Source organism: Macaca thibetana, chromosome 1, assembly GCF_024542745.1.
Source record: "Macaca thibetana thibetana isolate TM-01 chromosome 1, ASM2454274v1, whole genome shotgun sequence".
Classification (NCBI taxonomy): Eukaryota; Metazoa; Chordata; class Mammalia; order Primates; family Cercopithecidae; genus Macaca; species Macaca thibetana.
Window position 1 is genome coordinate 83,947,862 of NC_065578.1, and position 19,199 is coordinate 83,967,060.

At 36.9% G+C, this 19,199-nt stretch overlaps 2 protein-coding genes across 8 annotated transcripts in view; both read right to left on the minus strand.

Moving 5' to 3' along the window:
- Positions 1-19,199, minus strand: part of GNG5 (G protein subunit gamma 5) — a 547,759-nt gene that overhangs the window by 169,830 nt on the left and 358,730 nt on the right. The window lies entirely within an intron of this gene.
- The window catches only part of SSX2IP (SSX family member 2 interacting protein), a 48,228-nt gene that overhangs the window by 22,883 nt on the left and 6,146 nt on the right, over positions 1-19,199 (minus strand). For 6 of the 7 annotated variants that reach the window (XR_007729171.1, XR_007729170.1, XM_050805792.1 and 3 more), the window contains exons 2-5: positions 5,848-5,979; positions 5,309-5,478; positions 4,340-4,552; positions 798-908 (exon numbers count right to left, since the gene is read on the minus strand). Coding sequence is in view for 5 of the 7 variants with exons in the window: in XM_050805792.1 (XP_050661749.1) it covers positions 798-908; positions 4,340-4,552; positions 5,309-5,478; positions 5,848-5,890 (537 nt within the window). In the remaining 2 variants the exon portion in view is untranslated. Of the gene's footprint in view, positions 1-797; positions 909-4,339; positions 4,553-5,308; positions 5,479-5,847; positions 5,980-16,403; positions 18,640-19,199 lie in introns of those variants that run through there. The other variant, XM_050805798.1, reaches the window with a different exon arrangement.

Genomic DNA, 19,199 nt, shown 5'->3' on the forward strand with positions numbered 1-19,199 from the left:
ACCTACTTATTAAATATACTACTAAATAAACAAATATGGTAAAACAAATCTATCTAAACCACTCCAGGGTTCTTTAAAGAAATACACTCCTCAGAAGTCTTTAATTATAGTTCAAACAACATAAAACACTGAAACTATTATATTTTTATAGTTATTAAATGGTCAGAGGTCATACTTTAGAGCAATAAAAACATAATGGTTTCTTCCTACAAAAATGAAAAAAGAATATTTTGAAATGCATTCGTGCTATAGGTCCAAGTAACCACTAAAGTAGAAATTAGAATTCTGCTAAGTAACCACTAAAGCAGAAATTAGAATTGTATCTTTTGTGTTAGAAATTAGATTTTTAATGTGAACTGCTTCTGTGCCCATTTAATGAAGAAACTGCTTGACTAGATGAACAATGTCAGTATTTAAGACAGTGCATGCAAGAAGGGGCACCTCAGCTATCACGTACAGGTACAGCAGAGAATAAAAGATCTGCATTTAAAGCACTCTTGTGCCTCAGAAAAAGTGACAGTGAACATGAGTCCAGGAAGGGCAGTCCAGGACACTGGCTGTTACCAGCTATGAACTAATATCTAAGCCAAATGGATCCACTGGTGGCGGGGGCTGTGGTGGAGAGGGTTCCTGACCTTCCAGTTAAATACTATACACAAAGGTCTACCATACCAATTCGGGGAAAGATGAATAAATCGTTCTTTCTTTTTTCAAGTAAAGTGGCTCTTATGGTCATCTCATACTACAAAGAAAACAAAAATTCACTTAAACTTCATCAGCAGTAACTGACAACTCACCTCATCTTTCTCATTCTTTAGTAGCTGATGCAAATTCCTGTTCTTACATTGTAACTGTCTATCTCTTTCCTGAAGCCCAATCATTTCCCTCCTGGAAGTTTCCAGTTGTTCCTAAAACATTTACATGCAATTCTGATTAAAATTAACAAAGGATTTAGAATAACTGAATCCTTAAAAGATCAGTAACAAGAAGTTACACATCCTACTGTTTATTAGTCAAAATCAAATGTTAGTGGCACGTGAAATGTTTATTTAAAGGAATTATTACAAAGCACACTATAAAATTATAACATTTAAATTTACACATCAAATTTTAATTTACATATCAAATTTTGTACACATATAAAAAAGTGCTTCAAAATGGATCCCTGGAAAGAGCATCACTCCCATGATGCTGCCCCTGAATATTTTTAAAGTTTATTTTTAATACTTTTTAACACTTCTATACCACATTTTTTAAGATCTCCTCAAGTACAGCAATGTCATCATCCTTCGAGAGTGTACTTGGCTTTGAAAAAGAAGCAAAAGTGATTTGTAGCTACGTCTGAAGAAAAAGATGGGTGACCAAGCAAAGTGGCAACACGTCGAGTCACAGAAATGGGACTTCTGTGTGACACCACTTCTCCCTGCAGGTGGTAAAGTCTCTGAAGGTACTTCCCAGAGAGGAATGGCAGCAAATCCAGAATTAGTATGAGACAAGATGCTCCTTTTCAACTTACTGCATTTCCTGAGGAACTGTGCCAACTTCTGCATGAGGCCACCCATACGGAATATTTTTTAAATTGTACTAATATTTTTATAAAATTCAAAAGCCAATCAAGTTATGTCATAACCGACCATAAATAATAACTTGCACAATTTCTGTAAGAACAGATCTCAAGAAGATACAGAAAATGTAGGAGTATAACCTGGATAACTAAGGTTGTCAATTTTTGGCACCCTTTTTTTGAATGTGTAAAACTTACTATTACTGCTAGGACAGATTAGTTGGCATGATATAACTTACAGGCACTAGGCCAGGTGATATGTAGCATATACATCAAATCAGAAATTCGCTCCGCGTGATGATCAACACTTTACCTGAACTCAGCATCACCCCTGAACATCCGCATGCACCCCTCCTTCCTTTCTTAGTGAACCACATCACCATCCTCAGTAACTCAAGGCAGAGACCTGAATGGGGTCTTGAATTCATGACTCCTATTCTCCAAATTCAATTTTTCATAAAATCCTACCCATTCTACTTCCTAAGTGTTCATCAGATCTCAATCTTACTATCCCCATTAGCACTACCTTAGTTCAAGTCCAAGACCTCAGCAAAGGGTCACTAACAGGCATCCTTATCACTAGGGCTTTCTGAGCCCCCTAACTCCATCCCAAATACAAGTCTGCAATTCCCCTATAATTTCTCCACCCCACTGCCAGAATATTTACACATTATCTTCCTCCTGTTTACAACTCCTCAGTGCTTCACTGTTTTCGTACAATTCCTTTTATACCATCTGGAGACAAGGCTCCAGTCTTACCTCATATCACTCTTCATACCCATCACATACCCATTGCAGCCCCAACAGAGATATTTGTGGTTCCTCTAAAGTGCAGTGATCTCATGCTGCTACACATTTATACAAGTCATATACTCTGCCTAGAATGACATTTCCAAACACTAGCAAATTTCTACTCATTCTTCCAATCTCAGATCAGGTGTTACCTCTCCGTGAAGCCTTCCCTTGCTTCCTACCCCAAGAACAATTAATGAAGCAAACAGTTATGTTTCAACATGTCTCCTTTCCCTGGACTGCAATCTCCTCGTGAACTAAGACTGGGGTTTCACTCAGCTTTGAAACTCAGTGCCTAGCACGTACGCAATACATTTTTGTTCAACAAGTTGAATTAATCATATGCTAGATCTAGAAACTTTTCCAGATAGATTAGCAACTTTCCCCACTGAATACACATTTCTGTCCACAGTTGACTCAAAATAACAAGATTCTGGCCTAGATCAAATCCCATATTAGAAGACATCCTGAAGAAACAGTCTCTGCTCTGGGTAGTCCTAATAAATGGGACCACTCCTTGAAGGAAAGGCTCAATAGCCTCAGATCACCAACATATCATAATGATTTACTAGCTACTTATAAGACACATGGCCAAGGGTTACAACCTCTGGATCAGCCCAATCCTTAATAAGACCTTCCATAGGTCTCTCTGATCTGGATTAAAGTAGCATCCATAACTCACAACCTTTTCACAAGCCTGGGGGGCACCAACTACCCTTTCCAATCTACCACAGTTTCCCCAAGAGACATAGCTGGATCATCTCTACCCCTTAGGAATATAGGATGTACGAAAGCCTAAAAACATTACTGCGAGAAAACACTTTTATCATTGTGTATGAACCAAGAAGACAACATAAGACAGCATTATCAATGACAGGCTGGTAGGCACAGGTGCTCGTAAAGAGCAAAGATGTCTCTAAACCAATCCCCAAGTGTTTCTAGTGTTCCCATGTAGGCCAACTCTATGCCACATCATCACGGCACATTTCCTGCTACGGGATTTTTAAATATTCTATAGAGAGGTCCTATTATTCCCTCACAGAGCTCAAAGATTCAAGATCCTGAGTGGGTTTTTTGATTGTTTTCTTAGACAGCGTGCAGTGGGGGAGGATGTACACAAAGAAAAACAAGGAAAAGTAAAGGGGCATGGACCAACAGATGAAAAACTAAAAGGAAGCTGATCATCTGACAGTATACAAATGCAAAGGCTTTGATTTTCACAAATAACAAAACCCAATATAGAATAGTATATTTATGAAAAAATTTGACTTGATTTATATTACATCCTTAATAATATACAACTATAAGTCCCGACCACACCATGATTTTGAACACCTTGTTGTTCCCTTCTCCCTGGATAAACATTTTAAAAATACAAATGAAAACATAAAAGGAAGAAAAAGAAAGAAATCAAAACAGAAACCAGTATCAAATATTCTACATTTTAAAGTTAGTAGGTTCAATGGTCCTGTGAAAAATACTTCCTTTCTTTTTTAAGAGAAAAGCAAGTTTACTAAGGATTTTTCTATAGTCTTTTCCAGAGACCCAAGGCTTCTAAGAGAAGTTATCTAGTCTGCTTTAACTATTGAGCCTTAGCTCATGTGGCATCATAGATGCCTCAATAATATTTTTCTTGGAATTAACTTGTGCAGCCTCTTACAATAAGACTTTTAAATGAAGCATATACTTTCTTAACCAAGATTGGATGACAGAATCGTTATTTTATTTTCCCAGAGCACAGAATATTTCCTAACTTTTTACAGATTCAGCAAGTCATTAAACAGCTCAAAAAATTAATGCCATCAATATACTGTAGGTATTAGGAAGCAGATGTGTGCAAATTATAAGTTGACCTTTATTTACCTGTTTAAAAAGAAAACCCTAAAGCTTAAGAAAACCCTGAAATATTTAATAAAGTCAGTAAAAATTTATAGTATTCAATTATATAATTATGGCATCAAAATACAGATACGCAATTTCTACCTTAAGTTTTGAGTAGCAGCTCTGTAGATGGTCCATATCACTTCCCAGCTTCAAATTCTGTGTCTCTACATTTTCCTGAGCTAGAAGGTTCTTCCGCTGAAGCACAAGCAGCTCATTCATACAATTTAAAACAGCCACTATATTTAACTCTCTCTTTGTCTCTTTACCTTTGGATTCTTCATATAATGAAGGAAAACCAAAAGTAGTCAATTCCTGGTAGGAGAAAATGTTTTCTTAAAGTTGGTTACAGTTGAGGAGATACAGGTCAGAGGATATCTAACTTTCAGTTAGACAGGAAGAGTAAGTTCAATAGATCTATTGCATGACACGGTGACCTCAGCTAATAACTACGTACTATATTCCCGAAATTGCTGAGAGTAAATTCTACCACAAAAAAAATGATATAAGTATCTGAGGTATGCGCACTGCGCCATTTCACAATGTGTATTCTGAAACATCATGTTGTACATGACAAATATATATAAGTTTTTTCAATTAAAAATTAAAAATATATGTGAATTATTTTAAAGGGTTGGTTACTGGACAACTTAGTTTAAAAAAAATCAAAAGATAGAAATCTTTTCTGAGAAAAATAGAAAACTATCTTGAAATAGTTAAGAAAATGGTCAATATCCCAAAGGACAAAGAGATAAAAGGACGGGGCTCTTTTAGCCTCTGCTATAAATCTGTGACATGGAGCAAGGCACTTGGGTTTCTGCATCCATAAAGTGATGGCTAGACTCTCAGTGGAGGAGCCCCTGGGACAATGAGGAGGCCAGCCTGCTCCAGATAAAAAAGTTAGACTTGCTATCTCTAGATGAGATAATCACCAAGGTTCTCTGAAAATCTAAGTCTCAGGGGCACTATATAAACAAAAAACTTGTGTTTGACAAATGTTTTTCTCGTAACTTTGATACATTCTATTATATAACATGATTTATGCTACTGTTTTTTACAAAAACATGTTACCTGATCAAGATATGAAATACTCTGTTCAATATTATCCTCTGTGCAGAAGGCACTGAAAAAACTGTGCACATTTTTTGATAAAGGTATTGAAGAACATAGCACTTGCTGTGAGTATAAACTTGATGGAGACATCTTTATTTCTGAGGTATATTGAGAGATAGTTTTGCTTTCTGAAAGAATAAAAGGCACTTATATAAATAATTTAGAAAAACGTATGTAAAGCTAGCATAATCTCCATTACTAAAGACTTGAATTACATATATACACATAAACATAGATATAATTATACTATATACATATATATTTTAAGGTATTTTCAAATTAGGGCAAAGCCTCTTTTTTATGAAAACTATATATTTTTTTTTCCAAAAAGATACAAATAAAGTGGTGTTCTCAGCAGGCATGAAAATAAGTATTTTATAACCATTTATCTCTCTTTAGTCACATCTTCAACATCTGCAGTAATTATTTTATATTTTCATTGAAAAATTCACCTTTACAGTTTCTGCTTTAGTTTACAATTATTTAGACTTAGTTACCTGAAGACAGACCTCGATCTGTAACAGTCATCCAATCTCCCATAGCAATCTCTAGAGCCAGGATACCTGAGGAACTAGTTCAGCAGTTAAACATTCAGTCCAGCTGCTGTCACTCTTCTATGTAGGCATCTCCTTAAAAAGCAGATTATAGAATAATAGCATCTAATTTAAAATATGAAAGCCAATATAAACCCAATGCTTAAGAATTAGTTGTATGTGCTTCAAAACAAAGGATTTTGCAATATTTATTCCCATGCACAGAGACAGAACATGGTGTGTGTGTATATACACAGAAATATAAATAATATGTAAGGATCAAGGTTAAAGGCTTCCCAAGTTCTACTGAGGTATTCATATTACTTTATACACAAGATACATGGTACATGATTTGACTCAACATACATCTAAGGTATAGTATTGTACTAAGTAATATTTCCATATTATATCCTTTAAAATAAAATACAATTACTTATGTAGATGAGAAGATGAAAAACTTCTTGGCCAGCATTTCCATTTTTTTTTTGTTTTTACCAACTATATTGGCAAAACTTGTAAATTACAATTCCCAGTGTTGGCAAAGATGTAGAGAAATGAACACTTCCATATACTCTCTCCAGATTATAGCGATTTATACTACTACCAAGAAAGCTGACAATATGTATCAAGTCTTAAAAATGAAAATATATTTTGATCCAGAAAATCTACTTCTAAAATATTATCCTAATAAAATGATGTGTACAAAGATTAATCTAAAATTTGTTATTCACAATATCAAAAAAACAAAAATCACACGTGCTTATGTTTCCATAGAATGGCTAAAAAAACCAATATATTTATACAGCATTTAAACGTAACTGTTGTGTAGAATTAGATGGCTAACAAACAAACAGCCAAAACTACAAATGGTATGGACTAAGTATAAGACACCCTTTCTGTTTCCATTTATGTTTTCACTTTTTTATAGAGACAATGGAAGAGATAAATATTTCTCCATCATAAGAAAAGCAATTCAAACGAAACTGTAAGTGGCAACTGGCAATTGATTTCAAGGTCAGAGGGAAGAGGAGGAAGGGTGAAGACTGTATGCAACCTGGGGAACACATGTCAATACTGTGGACAGCTGCTTCTTGGCTACAATAAATTGTGGTCAAGGGGAAAGCAGTTGTGTTGATCTTAGATGTTTTTATGAGATACTGGAACTCCGGATTTTTATGTGAAGTCTCCCAATTTTAAAATGTTAGTAGCTAATTTTAAAAAAACCTCTATGTATTAAGTTATCCTGTGGGAAAGAGGAGTGCCTAGAGAGGGAAATGAGTGAGGCTTCTGGGGTGCCAAGACTTTCTACATCTTGATCTGAGATGTGGTTACACCGGTATACACACGTTCAGTTCATCGAGTTGTACACTTTTTAAGATCTGTGCACTTGACTGTAAGTTAGTTATACCTCAAACAACAGCACTATGTAATAAGCCAAGTAAAATGTGTCTTTAGGCCAAATCTGGACTGTGGATCAAGAGCTCACAACCATTGTTCTGAATATTTAAGACTGTGGTAAAATATTCAAAATATAGCGTTAAATGAAAATTCAGGCCGGCTGCAGTGGCTCACACCTGTAATCACAGCACTTTGGGCGGCTGAGGCGAGTAGATCACTTGAGGTTAGGAGTTTGAGACCACTCTGACCCACGTGGTGAAACCCCCATCTCTACTAAAAATACAAAAATTAGCCAGTGTAGTGGCGGGCATCTGTAATCCCAGCTACTCAAGAGGCTGAGGCAGAAGAACCCCTTGAACCTGGGAGGCAGAGGTTGCATTGAGCTGAGATCGTGCCACTGCACTCCAGCCTGGGCGACAGAGTGAGACTCTATCTCAAAAAGAAAAAAGAAATTTACATTTTTCCAATAAATACTAATTGAGCTCCTACTATGTGCTACTACATTTTTCTAGGCACAGGGGAGGCCATATGCTCTCAAGAGGTGAAGTTCATATTCTGAAGGAGGTAGAAATAAACACCAAACAAGTGAACAACAACTTAACAGAGTGATAACTAAAAGAAAATAAAACATGGTAATACAAGAGAGTATTAAGGTAGGGAGCATCTGGATCAGTGAGAGAACCTCCACTGAAACGGTGACATCTGAAGTGAAACCTAAATGATACAGAGTCAGCCACAAGAAAATCAATGACCAGAGCAGTCCAGGTAAAGGAAACAGCAGATACAAACACGTAAGATGGATATTAACGTGTTATGGATGAAAAACAGAGAGAAGGCCAGTATATTTGAAGCACAGTAAGCAAGGCTACAGCGTAGGACGTCGGATTTCCTCTGAACTGCAATGAAAATCTATTGATGTGTTTCTTGTAGATAGGAAAGTAACATGTTCTCTTTTATGCTTTAAGAAAGATTACTGTGGCTACTCTGTGAGTAGACTATAGGTAGGCAATTGTAAAAGCTGGAAGAAATCAGGAGGCTACTACAATAGTTCAGGCAAGACAACCAGTGTTAAACTACAGTTTTAACAGTGGAAGCAGAAACAGGCAGATGAATTAGGGATGTGTTTTGGAGACAGAACCTTCAGGACTCAAAGATGGATTGAAATGTGGGCAAAAAAGAAATCAAGGATGATTTCTAAATTGTAGAGCAGCATACAATGTATACTGAGACAGATGATGTTATGTGTCTACTACATGTTATGATGTTACACACACACATATAACACAGGAAGTAATTCAGTCTGGCAATGGTCTTTTGCCACTTTTCTACTCGTGTGCTTGGTAAGGAAGGGCACCTTGAACTATTTTGTTCTTCCTACTGTCCTTAAATGGGTGTTAGCAACAGGATGAGAAGGATAAAGACTGAGTCTGTACCAACTAAGAAAGACACTGATTTTACTTTTGGCTTTCTCAGATAATCACTATAAGTAAAACAGAATCCAAGGGACAATAAACCCTTCTACTCTAATATAACTCAGCTTTGGGTAAATTCCTTAACCTCTCTGAGCCATAGTTTCTTCACAGGTAAATTACCATAACAATGAAGAATACCTCCTAAGTTTCCCAAGAGAAAAGTCATAAAGTATTTAGCACACTGCTTGGCACAGAAGACACACATAAGCTAATATTAATCATCATCATCATCATCATCATCTAGACACAGGGCTATTTGGTATAAACGACAGGCTTCTAAAACCTGTAACAAAATGCACCACTGCTCTTAATAAAGGTTGAACACAAATTATTGAACGATGTAGAGACAGATATCTTTATAAAGACGCAGTACGCAGTGAGCTAATTTCATAATCAACTGGTTGGGGGAAGAAACAAGGTCAGAAGAAAACAGTAATAGGCACCTTTCCAATTTCTCTGTGTTCTTGTTAAGGTATCTGTAAGACAATAGTGCTTTAAGAGTCTTTTCTCCTCATACAGAAAGAACACCAAAATGTGTCTATTATATACCCATTCTTTAAAATTGTAAATTAAGTCAGTTACTCTTTCTCTGTGAATTTAGCTCTCCTGTGCCTACAGGCTAGACAGTGAATTGTTCCTTGCCCTACTGATACAAACTTTGCAAAATGTTTGCAACGAAAACCAAAACCCCATTTTGAAGACCTATGAAACAAAAAACTTAACTAACAGTAATGATTTCACACAATCTAAAAGTTTCCATGAATCCTCTTCTTTTCAATGATGTAACAATTACATGCTAGGAGACTTGTGATAAAAGAAAAGTTACCCGACCAGTTTTTCCAAGGGGACTTACGACTCTTTATCAATACATAGCCTAAAACTAAGCAGTAAATTTAAGCATATTATTGTATTTCAGCTCAAATACAGCTAAAATTGCATTGCTGAAGGTTGCAAAGCATTTTTTATGAAGATGTTAAACTAAGTCAATGTTAATTTCAAAAGAAAAAAAAGGTAACAGAACCATATCTGTTTTGCATAAATATAATACCATCACAAGCCCATTTCAATTTGAAAGTGTCAAATGCAACCAAGAAGGACTCCATTACAAAGTCAGTGCAGGAAAGTACGTTCATAATATAGATTAATCAAATAATAGTAAGCCATTATATAGTGGACATGATTATTCCTCAGAATTGGAGTAAGAGCAAACTTAGTTATTCTAGCACTGTTACCATAGTTACTTTAGGAGAAAAAAGTAGTGATTCATGTTTTAGTTCAAGTAACCTGTAACCTGAAATTCTCTCTACTAATATGATTTGTTAGAGTATATGAAAGGAAAATACGTCTTGGGACCCCAAAATCACTAAGCCAAAGGGAAAAGTCAAGCTGGGAACGGCATCAGGCAAACCTGCCTCCCATTTTACTCCTCAATAAAATAGCTACAAAGATTAAAAAGCTACATTTGTCCAAAGTACCTTGTGGGCCTCAAGATTTTCACCCTAAAACAGTTCTGTTGGATTTCAATCTTGCAGTGTAAATTGATAGCTTATTTTCCAAGGTGCGGGACAAAGGACAGAACTCAAAGTTTTCCCTCTGCTTACCTGAGACAAATGCACATCTGATAGATTCCTATGCCCTATTATTTACATAAAAATGTAGATTCAATGAATCAGACTAAGGCATAAGTGGCTATTCCTCTACTTCCCTCTCACATGCAAACTGTGTATTCAGTGAAAGGCTGATCAAAGACCCAAAAGAAAGCAATCTTTCATCTCATCTACCTGTCCTAGAAGCCCCCGCCCCCTTTTCCGTTCCACTTCAAGTTGTCCGGCCTTTCCAGACTGAACCAATGAATGTACATCTTACACATACTGACGGATGTCTCATGTCTCCCTAAAATGTATAAAACCAAGCTGTGCCCCAACCACCTTGGACATACGTCGTCAGGTCCTTCTGAGGCTGTGTCACAGATGTGTCCTTAACCTTGGCAAAATAAACCTTCTAAATTGAGACCTGTCTCAGATACAGCTACCCAAATTCCAACATGGATCAAATTCATGAGTGAATTTTATGAGCAAAACTTGAAGATTAAAGAATTTAAATATCTTGTAAAAGGCATTTCATTCATTTAAGATTGTCACAGAACAATCTTGAAATACATCAAACTAAGAAAAATGTATAAAGTAATCCATAAATAGGAGATACAGTTTTGTTCATTAGTGGTACAAAACAAGTATATAGCCATCTAATAAACTTCCTTGTTCAAAGTACTTCTCAACATAGATTCCAATCAATGTCTTTATACTGTAATAGAAAATCTTACAATAATTTTGGTAAAAGTGTTACCTTACTACTTTTGAAGTAGTAAGTACTTTTTAAGTACTCTGTCTTCCCTATATGTTGCTATGGGTTGCAAAGTACCAATGCCATATACTTTAGGTATGAAATAAGAAAGGGAACTCTGGTCTTTTCTGGGTAAAATCATGCAGAGCTTAAATTTATCATTCTTCATATCCAAATGTTTTCTCTTTTGCTTTCTGTTATACAGATAGGAACTAGGGCTCAGAGAGATCAACAGGTTGGCCCAAGGTCGCATTTCTAATTGGTTGTGAAGCCAGGAAACAAATCTGATTTCAAAACTCTGTGCTCTTTTCCTTTATTGAAACAGTCTCACTCTGTCACCCACGCTGGAGTACAGAGGCACAATCTCAGCTCACTGCTACTTCTGCCTCCCAGAGTCAAGCGATTCTCCTGCCTTAGCCTTCTGAGTAGCTGGGATTACAGGCGGGTGCCTAGCTAATTTTTGTATTTTTAGTAGAGATGGAGGTTTCACCATGTTGGCCAGGCTGGTCTAGAACTACTGACTTCAAGTCATCTGCCCGCCTCGGCCTTCCAATGTGCTGGGATCATAGGCGTGAGCCACCATGCCCGGTCAACTCTGTGCTCTTTTCATTCTATCACTATTCAACCTTTCAACTTTGTACACGTAAATCTCTATCATGCATGCACATCGAACTGAAAATAGAATATAATCAAAATGATTTCCACTGTTTCTTTAGAAGACTGTGTTCTTATAATCCACTTTAAATGAGTCCATTCAGAGCACACAGTTCTCACTGGAACTTATATACTACTTAAATTGAGGCACAACTATAAAATTGGTCTCTGCTTGGCCACAAAACAATAGCTTTGTTCTTGTTTATACTTCTCTATCGTAGAGTAAATATTAACATAACATTGAAACTAACTTTACAGACCTTTAGCAAAAACATCTTGTAGTTCTGGTTAATCACACCTGTTTTTTTTCCATCAGAAAAGTTCCTTGGCTAGTTATCTTTTTCCTTCTAACCCAAAGATGAAGAGGTTCTCAATACACAACAATACCTTGTAGAACTTTGGGTAAGCAGTCTCAAAGATGGCTCTCAGTTATTTCTGCCTCCTGATGGACACGCCCTTGGGTTATTCTGTTCCTTGAGTATGGGCTAGATTTACTAACTAGCTTCCAACAAATAGAATATAGCAGAAGTGAAGGGATTTCGCTTCCAAAATTAGGTTATAAAAAGGCTGTGGCTTCCATCTGAGGTTGTTTTTTATTCCTTGCCCTCTTAGATACCTCTTCCTGGGGAAAACAAGCCATCACGTTGTAAGCAACTCTATGAGAGGTCCGTGTGGCAAGGAACTGATGTCTGAGGTTGACAGGACCTGAGGCCTGCCAAGAGCCATACAGGTGAGTTTAGAACTAGATTTTACCTCAGTCAAACCTTGCGATCATTGCAGCCCTGTCCAACACCTTGACAGCCTAGTGAGACACCCTGAGCCACAGCACCCAGCTAAGCTGTGCTCAGATTCCTGATTCATCTGTTGTAAGCTGGCTGTTTAAGCTGCTAAATTTCAGAGTAATTTGTTATGAAGCAATAAATAACTCATACAAGTTTTTAAGTATATATGTTAAATATATATAAATTTATTGAGAAATTCCTGAGTCCCTTCTAAAACTTACACCATAATTTACTGAAACATAACTAAAAATGATGCCAATGCCGCTGATCAGGTTTTTAACAATGATATCAACCAGTATTACAATTAATCATTCCATACTATTACGGTTAGATGCTTTCCCCACTAGTTTATGAACTTCTAGAGGGCAGAGAACGTATGCGTCTTTGTAGCCAACAGTACCTGAAACACAGCAGGTGCTCGGTAAATGTTCACAATATGAACTGAGTCCCACGTACGGCACACTCACTCAGCCTCTGTGCCTCCACCTGTGCTTTCTTCTCGCACCTATCTCAAAACTAATGCTTTTACAAAACAGTGCACAACCACCGTCCCCATCACATAACCTCCTCCAACTACTCCAGCCCACCAAGTTCAATCTCTAAGCCCTCCACATACTTGGTTTGTCTCATCTTTCCCAGCCACACTCTCCAGTACCACACATTTTACATTTCTGTATCCCCTCCACTAAACTTAAAGGATGGCATAATCAATGAATATTCAAAAACTGGTAACCAATTAACATGTTCATTCTGGCAGGCAGAAGTGGATAAAGGAACAGAGCAATGGAAAAGTAGCAAAAGAAGAGTCAATCCTTTAGAGAAAAGAATTACTCTCAATTCCCATTTGTCTTTTCGTCTTCACCGCCAAATCTCTGCAGCCACAAACTGAAAGAGAGCTCCGCAGAAACACGGTATCCTGATTACAAGATTTCCCTCACAAAGTACACTACTTTTAAGTGTTCTTTTCAAACTCACTTGAAATTCAAACTTGAGAAGGTGCAAATGCCTACCTACTCAGAATTCTAAAACAATTGCAGTTGACAGAAAATAATAGCTTTCCATTACACAGGGACATGGTAACTTAACACCATCTGGGCTTCTAAGTATTGCACAGAATTTTTCACAAATAGAGCTAACTAAAGTCTTTGCTAAAATCTCACAATGTTAGAGTTACCAGACTGTTAGGTTAAGAAGATAAAACTAAGTCTTGCAACATTAGTCCTATCTTACAAATTCAGTCCTAAAATTTAAGAATTTAGTTATCAGTATTGACTCTTAAAAACTAGACATATTACAATTATTTAAAACTGTAATATCACTTTCAACTATGATTTTGTTATAAAGGAGACTGTAGCTTTGAATTCCATTAGAAATATCTCTGCACCTGAAAATTGTTCAGATGCGTACATCAGTACAGAAACATTAAGTCCAACCTCTCAGAAAATCTACTCTTTACGAATTTAAAATCTAAATTATTTCTTCTGAGTGGTATAATTTCATAGATATTTTCCATAGAAAAACACTCTTCCTCAAAAATCTAAATATACATGAATGGTACGAACTCAAAAATTGATATTAATAATGTGCCTTCCTGATGTTCTGTGGCCAATAGAGGATTTATAGTTGCAAAGTACAGTGCAAACAATGCAAGCCTCAGAGGCCCGGGTCAACAGACTGGGTCATATCTTGACGAAAACATTTATTTCCAAGACTCTCTCTCCAAGATGGTTTCCTCACCTGTAAAACAGGGTGATGATAATCGGCTTGTTAAGGTTGTGGGTATTTAATGGAGTAAGAGGTGGAAAACTAAGTACACTATAACTAGGACATAGGATACTGGTTTAATAACACATGTGCCAGGAGCTATTCTAAATGCTTTACGTATATAATTAAGTCAATCCTCACAACAACTTTGTTATTTTTTCCCTTTTACAGATAAGGAAATTGTGGCAGAGAGGTTAATTTGCCCAAGATCACAGAGCTAGCAAGTGGCAGAGGCAGGATTCCAACCCCCAACCCCACACTGGACTGCAGAGCCCATTCTCTTAACCATCACACATTGTTGCTTCAGTGGGTGAGGGGCTCAAGAAGCAGCATCTCCTACCACCACTCCTTTAAGAACCAATAAAGACAGAACTCAATCTATCTCCCAGTTGGGCTCAGACTGCATAAAATAGTGTGAACACACAAATTATGGTACAATAATTCATGTGTATCTCTGGGTTGAAGGATATAATCTCAATGAAGCTCCTGGCCAAAATCTGCCATTACACAGCTATCCTCAGCTTAGAAAGCCAGGAGCTACATGCTGTTCTTTAAATTCCTTATATGTCTTTGAACTGATCATTGCTGTAGTATGAGAAACAGTACAGTAAAAGAGTTAAAATCCGAAGTCAAACCATCTGGTTCCAAACCCCGGCTTCTACACTTACAGACTAAGTGGTCCTAAACATAAATCTTCTCTGGGCCTCACTTTCCTCATCTGCAAAAGGAGAGTAAAAGCAGTTTACCTCAAAAAATTATGTGGTTACATAGTAAATTTATCAAATTTCTTTAATAATTTTATTAAATAAGGTTATGCATGTAGAGGGCTTAAAAAAGGGTCATAGGTACACAGTAAGTGCTCAATAAATGCTAGCTATTATTAGCTATTTTACTCTTGGAAAGGCTTCCATGATATTTTGTTAAGTAATGTAAAAAAGTTACAAAACCATATCTAACATGAGCTTATTTAGTCCTTAGAAAAAAACAAAACAAAACAAGTGTCAGTAGATATGTACAGGTACAAATTCTGCTCTATAAACACTAAAGTTTTTATAAGGACAGAAAAAATTGCAAGGAAAAACCAACTTAAAAAATAGGGAAAAGGCAAGGGCAGGACTTTCATTCCTTTATGAATTTTCATGCACAAAAATGTAATTTTTACTTTACTGTCTTCCCAATTTTCTATAAATGAATGTTTTTTTCATACAAAGAAAAAATCTATGTTTTTAAAAGGCAATTGTGGTGATAAGCAGAGGAAAACGGGGATAAATGGCACCATTCTCAAACGCCAAAACTAATGGTAGAATGGCATGAGTGATAAAAAATTCATAAAATAAAACGGCAAGCAGCCCTGTTAGGCAAAAACTGGTTAGAAAATTATACAAATGTCCTAGAGTTTTTTAAGATAATCAATTATGTAAGGGAAATAGCTCTTTACCAGAGATCAGTAGTTTGTTGTTTTAGAGGGCAATTCCAACAATTAACAAATATTTGAAATGTGTAAATCTTCCCACTAATCAATTATACTTCTAAGCATATAAGAGAGCAAGCATAATATATATTGAGGACATTGTTGAATTGCAGTTTTATTTGAAATGGCAAAAACTAGAGACAATCTTAATATCCATCATGGACAAACCATTAAAAACCAACGCATATGGTACAGCCAGTCTATTCTGGGATTATTAAAGATTAAAGCAAATCTGCATGTATAGCACAAAAAAAGAAGTTACAGGTTAATTAGAACAGTATGATCGCCATTTTTTGTTAAATCAAACTACCTTTATATATTTACGGGAAAGTTCTGGAAAAGTTACAAACTGTTACAAATGACATTCCTGGGGATGGAATGATTGGGTATAGGGAGGGGTGGAAGGCCAGGGCTTTCACCTCTTCCACAGCATATCTTTATACAGCTTGAATATTTTAGGAGCATGTATTATTCTGTAAAATTTTTAGCGGCAGAGTATTCAAGCACAATTAAATGAGATAATGTGTGAAAGCACTCTTAGCTCAATCCCTGCCCTTGAGTGGAAATCTCAACTAAGACCAATCCCACCACCAATCAAGTACACTTCTAGCACCTATTCTACATATGCACACATACCCATGAGCAAGGGTAATGCAGTCTTTACTTCAGTGGGAATGTCTGTGGGAACCCGGCCCATCGGGAAGACAGGAAACAGAAATGCAGAGGCCAGACTTTCCCCCAAGTATCGTCAAGGGCAAAGCCCTTGGAGTACTGGCAGACCTGGCAAACGTGGACTCTCCCCCTGGCTTAATGAACAATCCAACCTTGGTAGGAGGAAAGAGGGAAATTTTAACTATTAACACTCTCTTCAAAAACAAATGCTCTTAATCTTTCAACCTTCGATGAATATAACTAAGAAGGTGCATTTCCGCTTCAAGAGAGCAGCTCACAAAGTTAAAGACAGTAGGGACTTAATCTATGTATACCATTTGATATTCCATTACACACTGACTTTTTATTGCTAATGTTTTCATCTGTTTTGGAGTTGGCTGCCAATTAAACTGTTCGTTTTCCAGGGTGCTGTCACTTCAGGGAAGCTGCACAGGGTACTGAGAGAGCACTGGACTGAGCAGCATCAGAGGCCACGGTTCTCAGCAACATTTCTATTATGTACTGAGCAACCTTGAACCGGTCATTTCTTTGAGTTTCAGTTTCCACATCTGTAAAATTATGAAGGCAAGCTAGATGACCTTTAAAGAATTTCCAGTTCTATTATCTTTTGATTTTTACATTTCTCATGGGACCCAATATGGAATTGACTACAGCTATGTATATTAAAATTATTTTTTCTTCACTTTTTTTTTTTTTTTTTTGAGACGGAGTCTCGCTCTGTCACCCAGGCTGGAGTGTGGTGGTGTGATCTGGCTCACTGCAACCTCTGCCTCCTGGGTTCGAGCTATTCTCCTGCCTCGACCTCCCGAGTAGCTGGGACTACAGGCACATGCCACCGTACCTGCTAATTTTTGTATTTTTAGTAGAGACAGGATTTCACCATGTTGGCCAGACTGGTCTTAAATTCCTGACCTCATGATCCGCCCACCTCAGCCTCCAAAGTGCTAGGATTAGGCGTGAGCCATCACTTCCTGCCTTTTCTTCACATTTTTATAACAATGTGCACACATTGTCTTTATAACCCAATGTTTAGCAAATGAGATTCTACCTAATTTTAATAACAATAATTTATTAAGCACGCGGCACTTACTTGGAACACTTTTAAGCATTTTATGTGTACGAACTTATTCAATCTTACAATGATCCAAATACTTTCCCCCATTACAGATAAGGAAACTGAAGCCTGGAGTTTTCTTGACCTAGGACACAGAGCTAGAACCTGACAAAGCCAAAATTCAAACCCTGGTAGTCTAGCACATTTCACATTACACCCTACTATCTTTCGTACAGGAGAGGGGGGAGTATACAATATTCAAGCTGCTTTTTCTTAAGTTCTGGGATACATGTGCAGAACGTGCAGGTTTGTTACATAGGTATACACGTGCCATGGTGGTTTGCTGCATCTATCAACCCGTCATCTAGGTTTTAAGCCCCGCATGCATTAGGTATTTGTCCTAATGCTCTTCCTCCCCTCAAGCTGCTTTTTCAAACTGAACAAGTATTCTCTTCTTGACCACCTCACCTGAAACTAAATTACAATCAGATAATTATGCCAACTGAATAACTAGAATGGGAACTATACAAAAGCAGACAAAATATTAAATTCTGTACGTAACAATTCAAAAAAATTTTTGAAAAATCTAGCAAATATATTGCCAGGCTTTCCCTGCACTGCCATCCCTTCTCTTTGTGCTTCTAGAACACTTAATATGAACTCTACTACAGCACAGATCTAACAGGAATACAATTTCTCTCCCACCACCTCAACTGAGTTCTTGGTTGGCAAGCTTGTCAGCATATTCTTTGTACTCCATTTCGGTATTAGGCATCATCACTCATTCAAGGTTGGAGCCCAGTCGAGACTGCCGAACAAATGTCCAAGTCCAAGGACATATTAGTGTAAGGTTTGCTGCTGTCTTAATATGATAGACAAGTCAACACTTTGGCCATGCTGCAATTTAGAAGGGCTTACAATCTAATCTTGATTGGTAACAGCTCAGAGAAGGAGCAAGGTGATTCAGGGTATGAATCAAGAGCATGGCAATTTAGAAACTGTGTATCAGTTTCAAATTCTTCCAATGTACACACAGCAATAGCAGCAATCATAATCTTAGAAGAAGATTATTAAGAAAAAAGAAAAAAAGAGTCACTTTTTAGAAGTCTATCAACTTTTAAGGTTTAATGTCAGCTAAGAAGTCCAAATCAAATTCTTAAATTACTATTTATTGGTATTTCACTCCTCAAATAATGAAATAGTAATAACATCTACTAAAGGCATTGGAAATAACAAAGAAACCAAACATAATTAATAAATCTACTCATCATTTTTTTCAATGATTTAGCCCAAATTCAATCATTGGTTATAGTTCTCAATGTATGACCCTGGGACCAGCAGCATCAATATCACCTGGGAACTTGTTAAAAATGCAAATTATCAAGTTCTGCTCCAGACCTACAGTTCAGAAGCTTTAGTGGAAGGACCGAAAAATCAGTGTTTTAGCAGAACCTCCACGTAATTCTGACACGAAGTTTGAGAATCACTGCTGTGTTCTATAGAATGTTGTTCAATATAAATTAGCATTCTATTTATATGCACTTTCAATTAGAGAAAATCGAAAAGGAATTCTTATCTATGGGTCCCACAAAATGAGTTCCAAGAATGATATAAAAGTGTTCTAAAGCAGTAAATGGAGGTTGAGAATAACAGGCCTAGGGAATGCCTGGCTAAGCAGCTTATTAAACCTTGGAAGATGGGGGAAA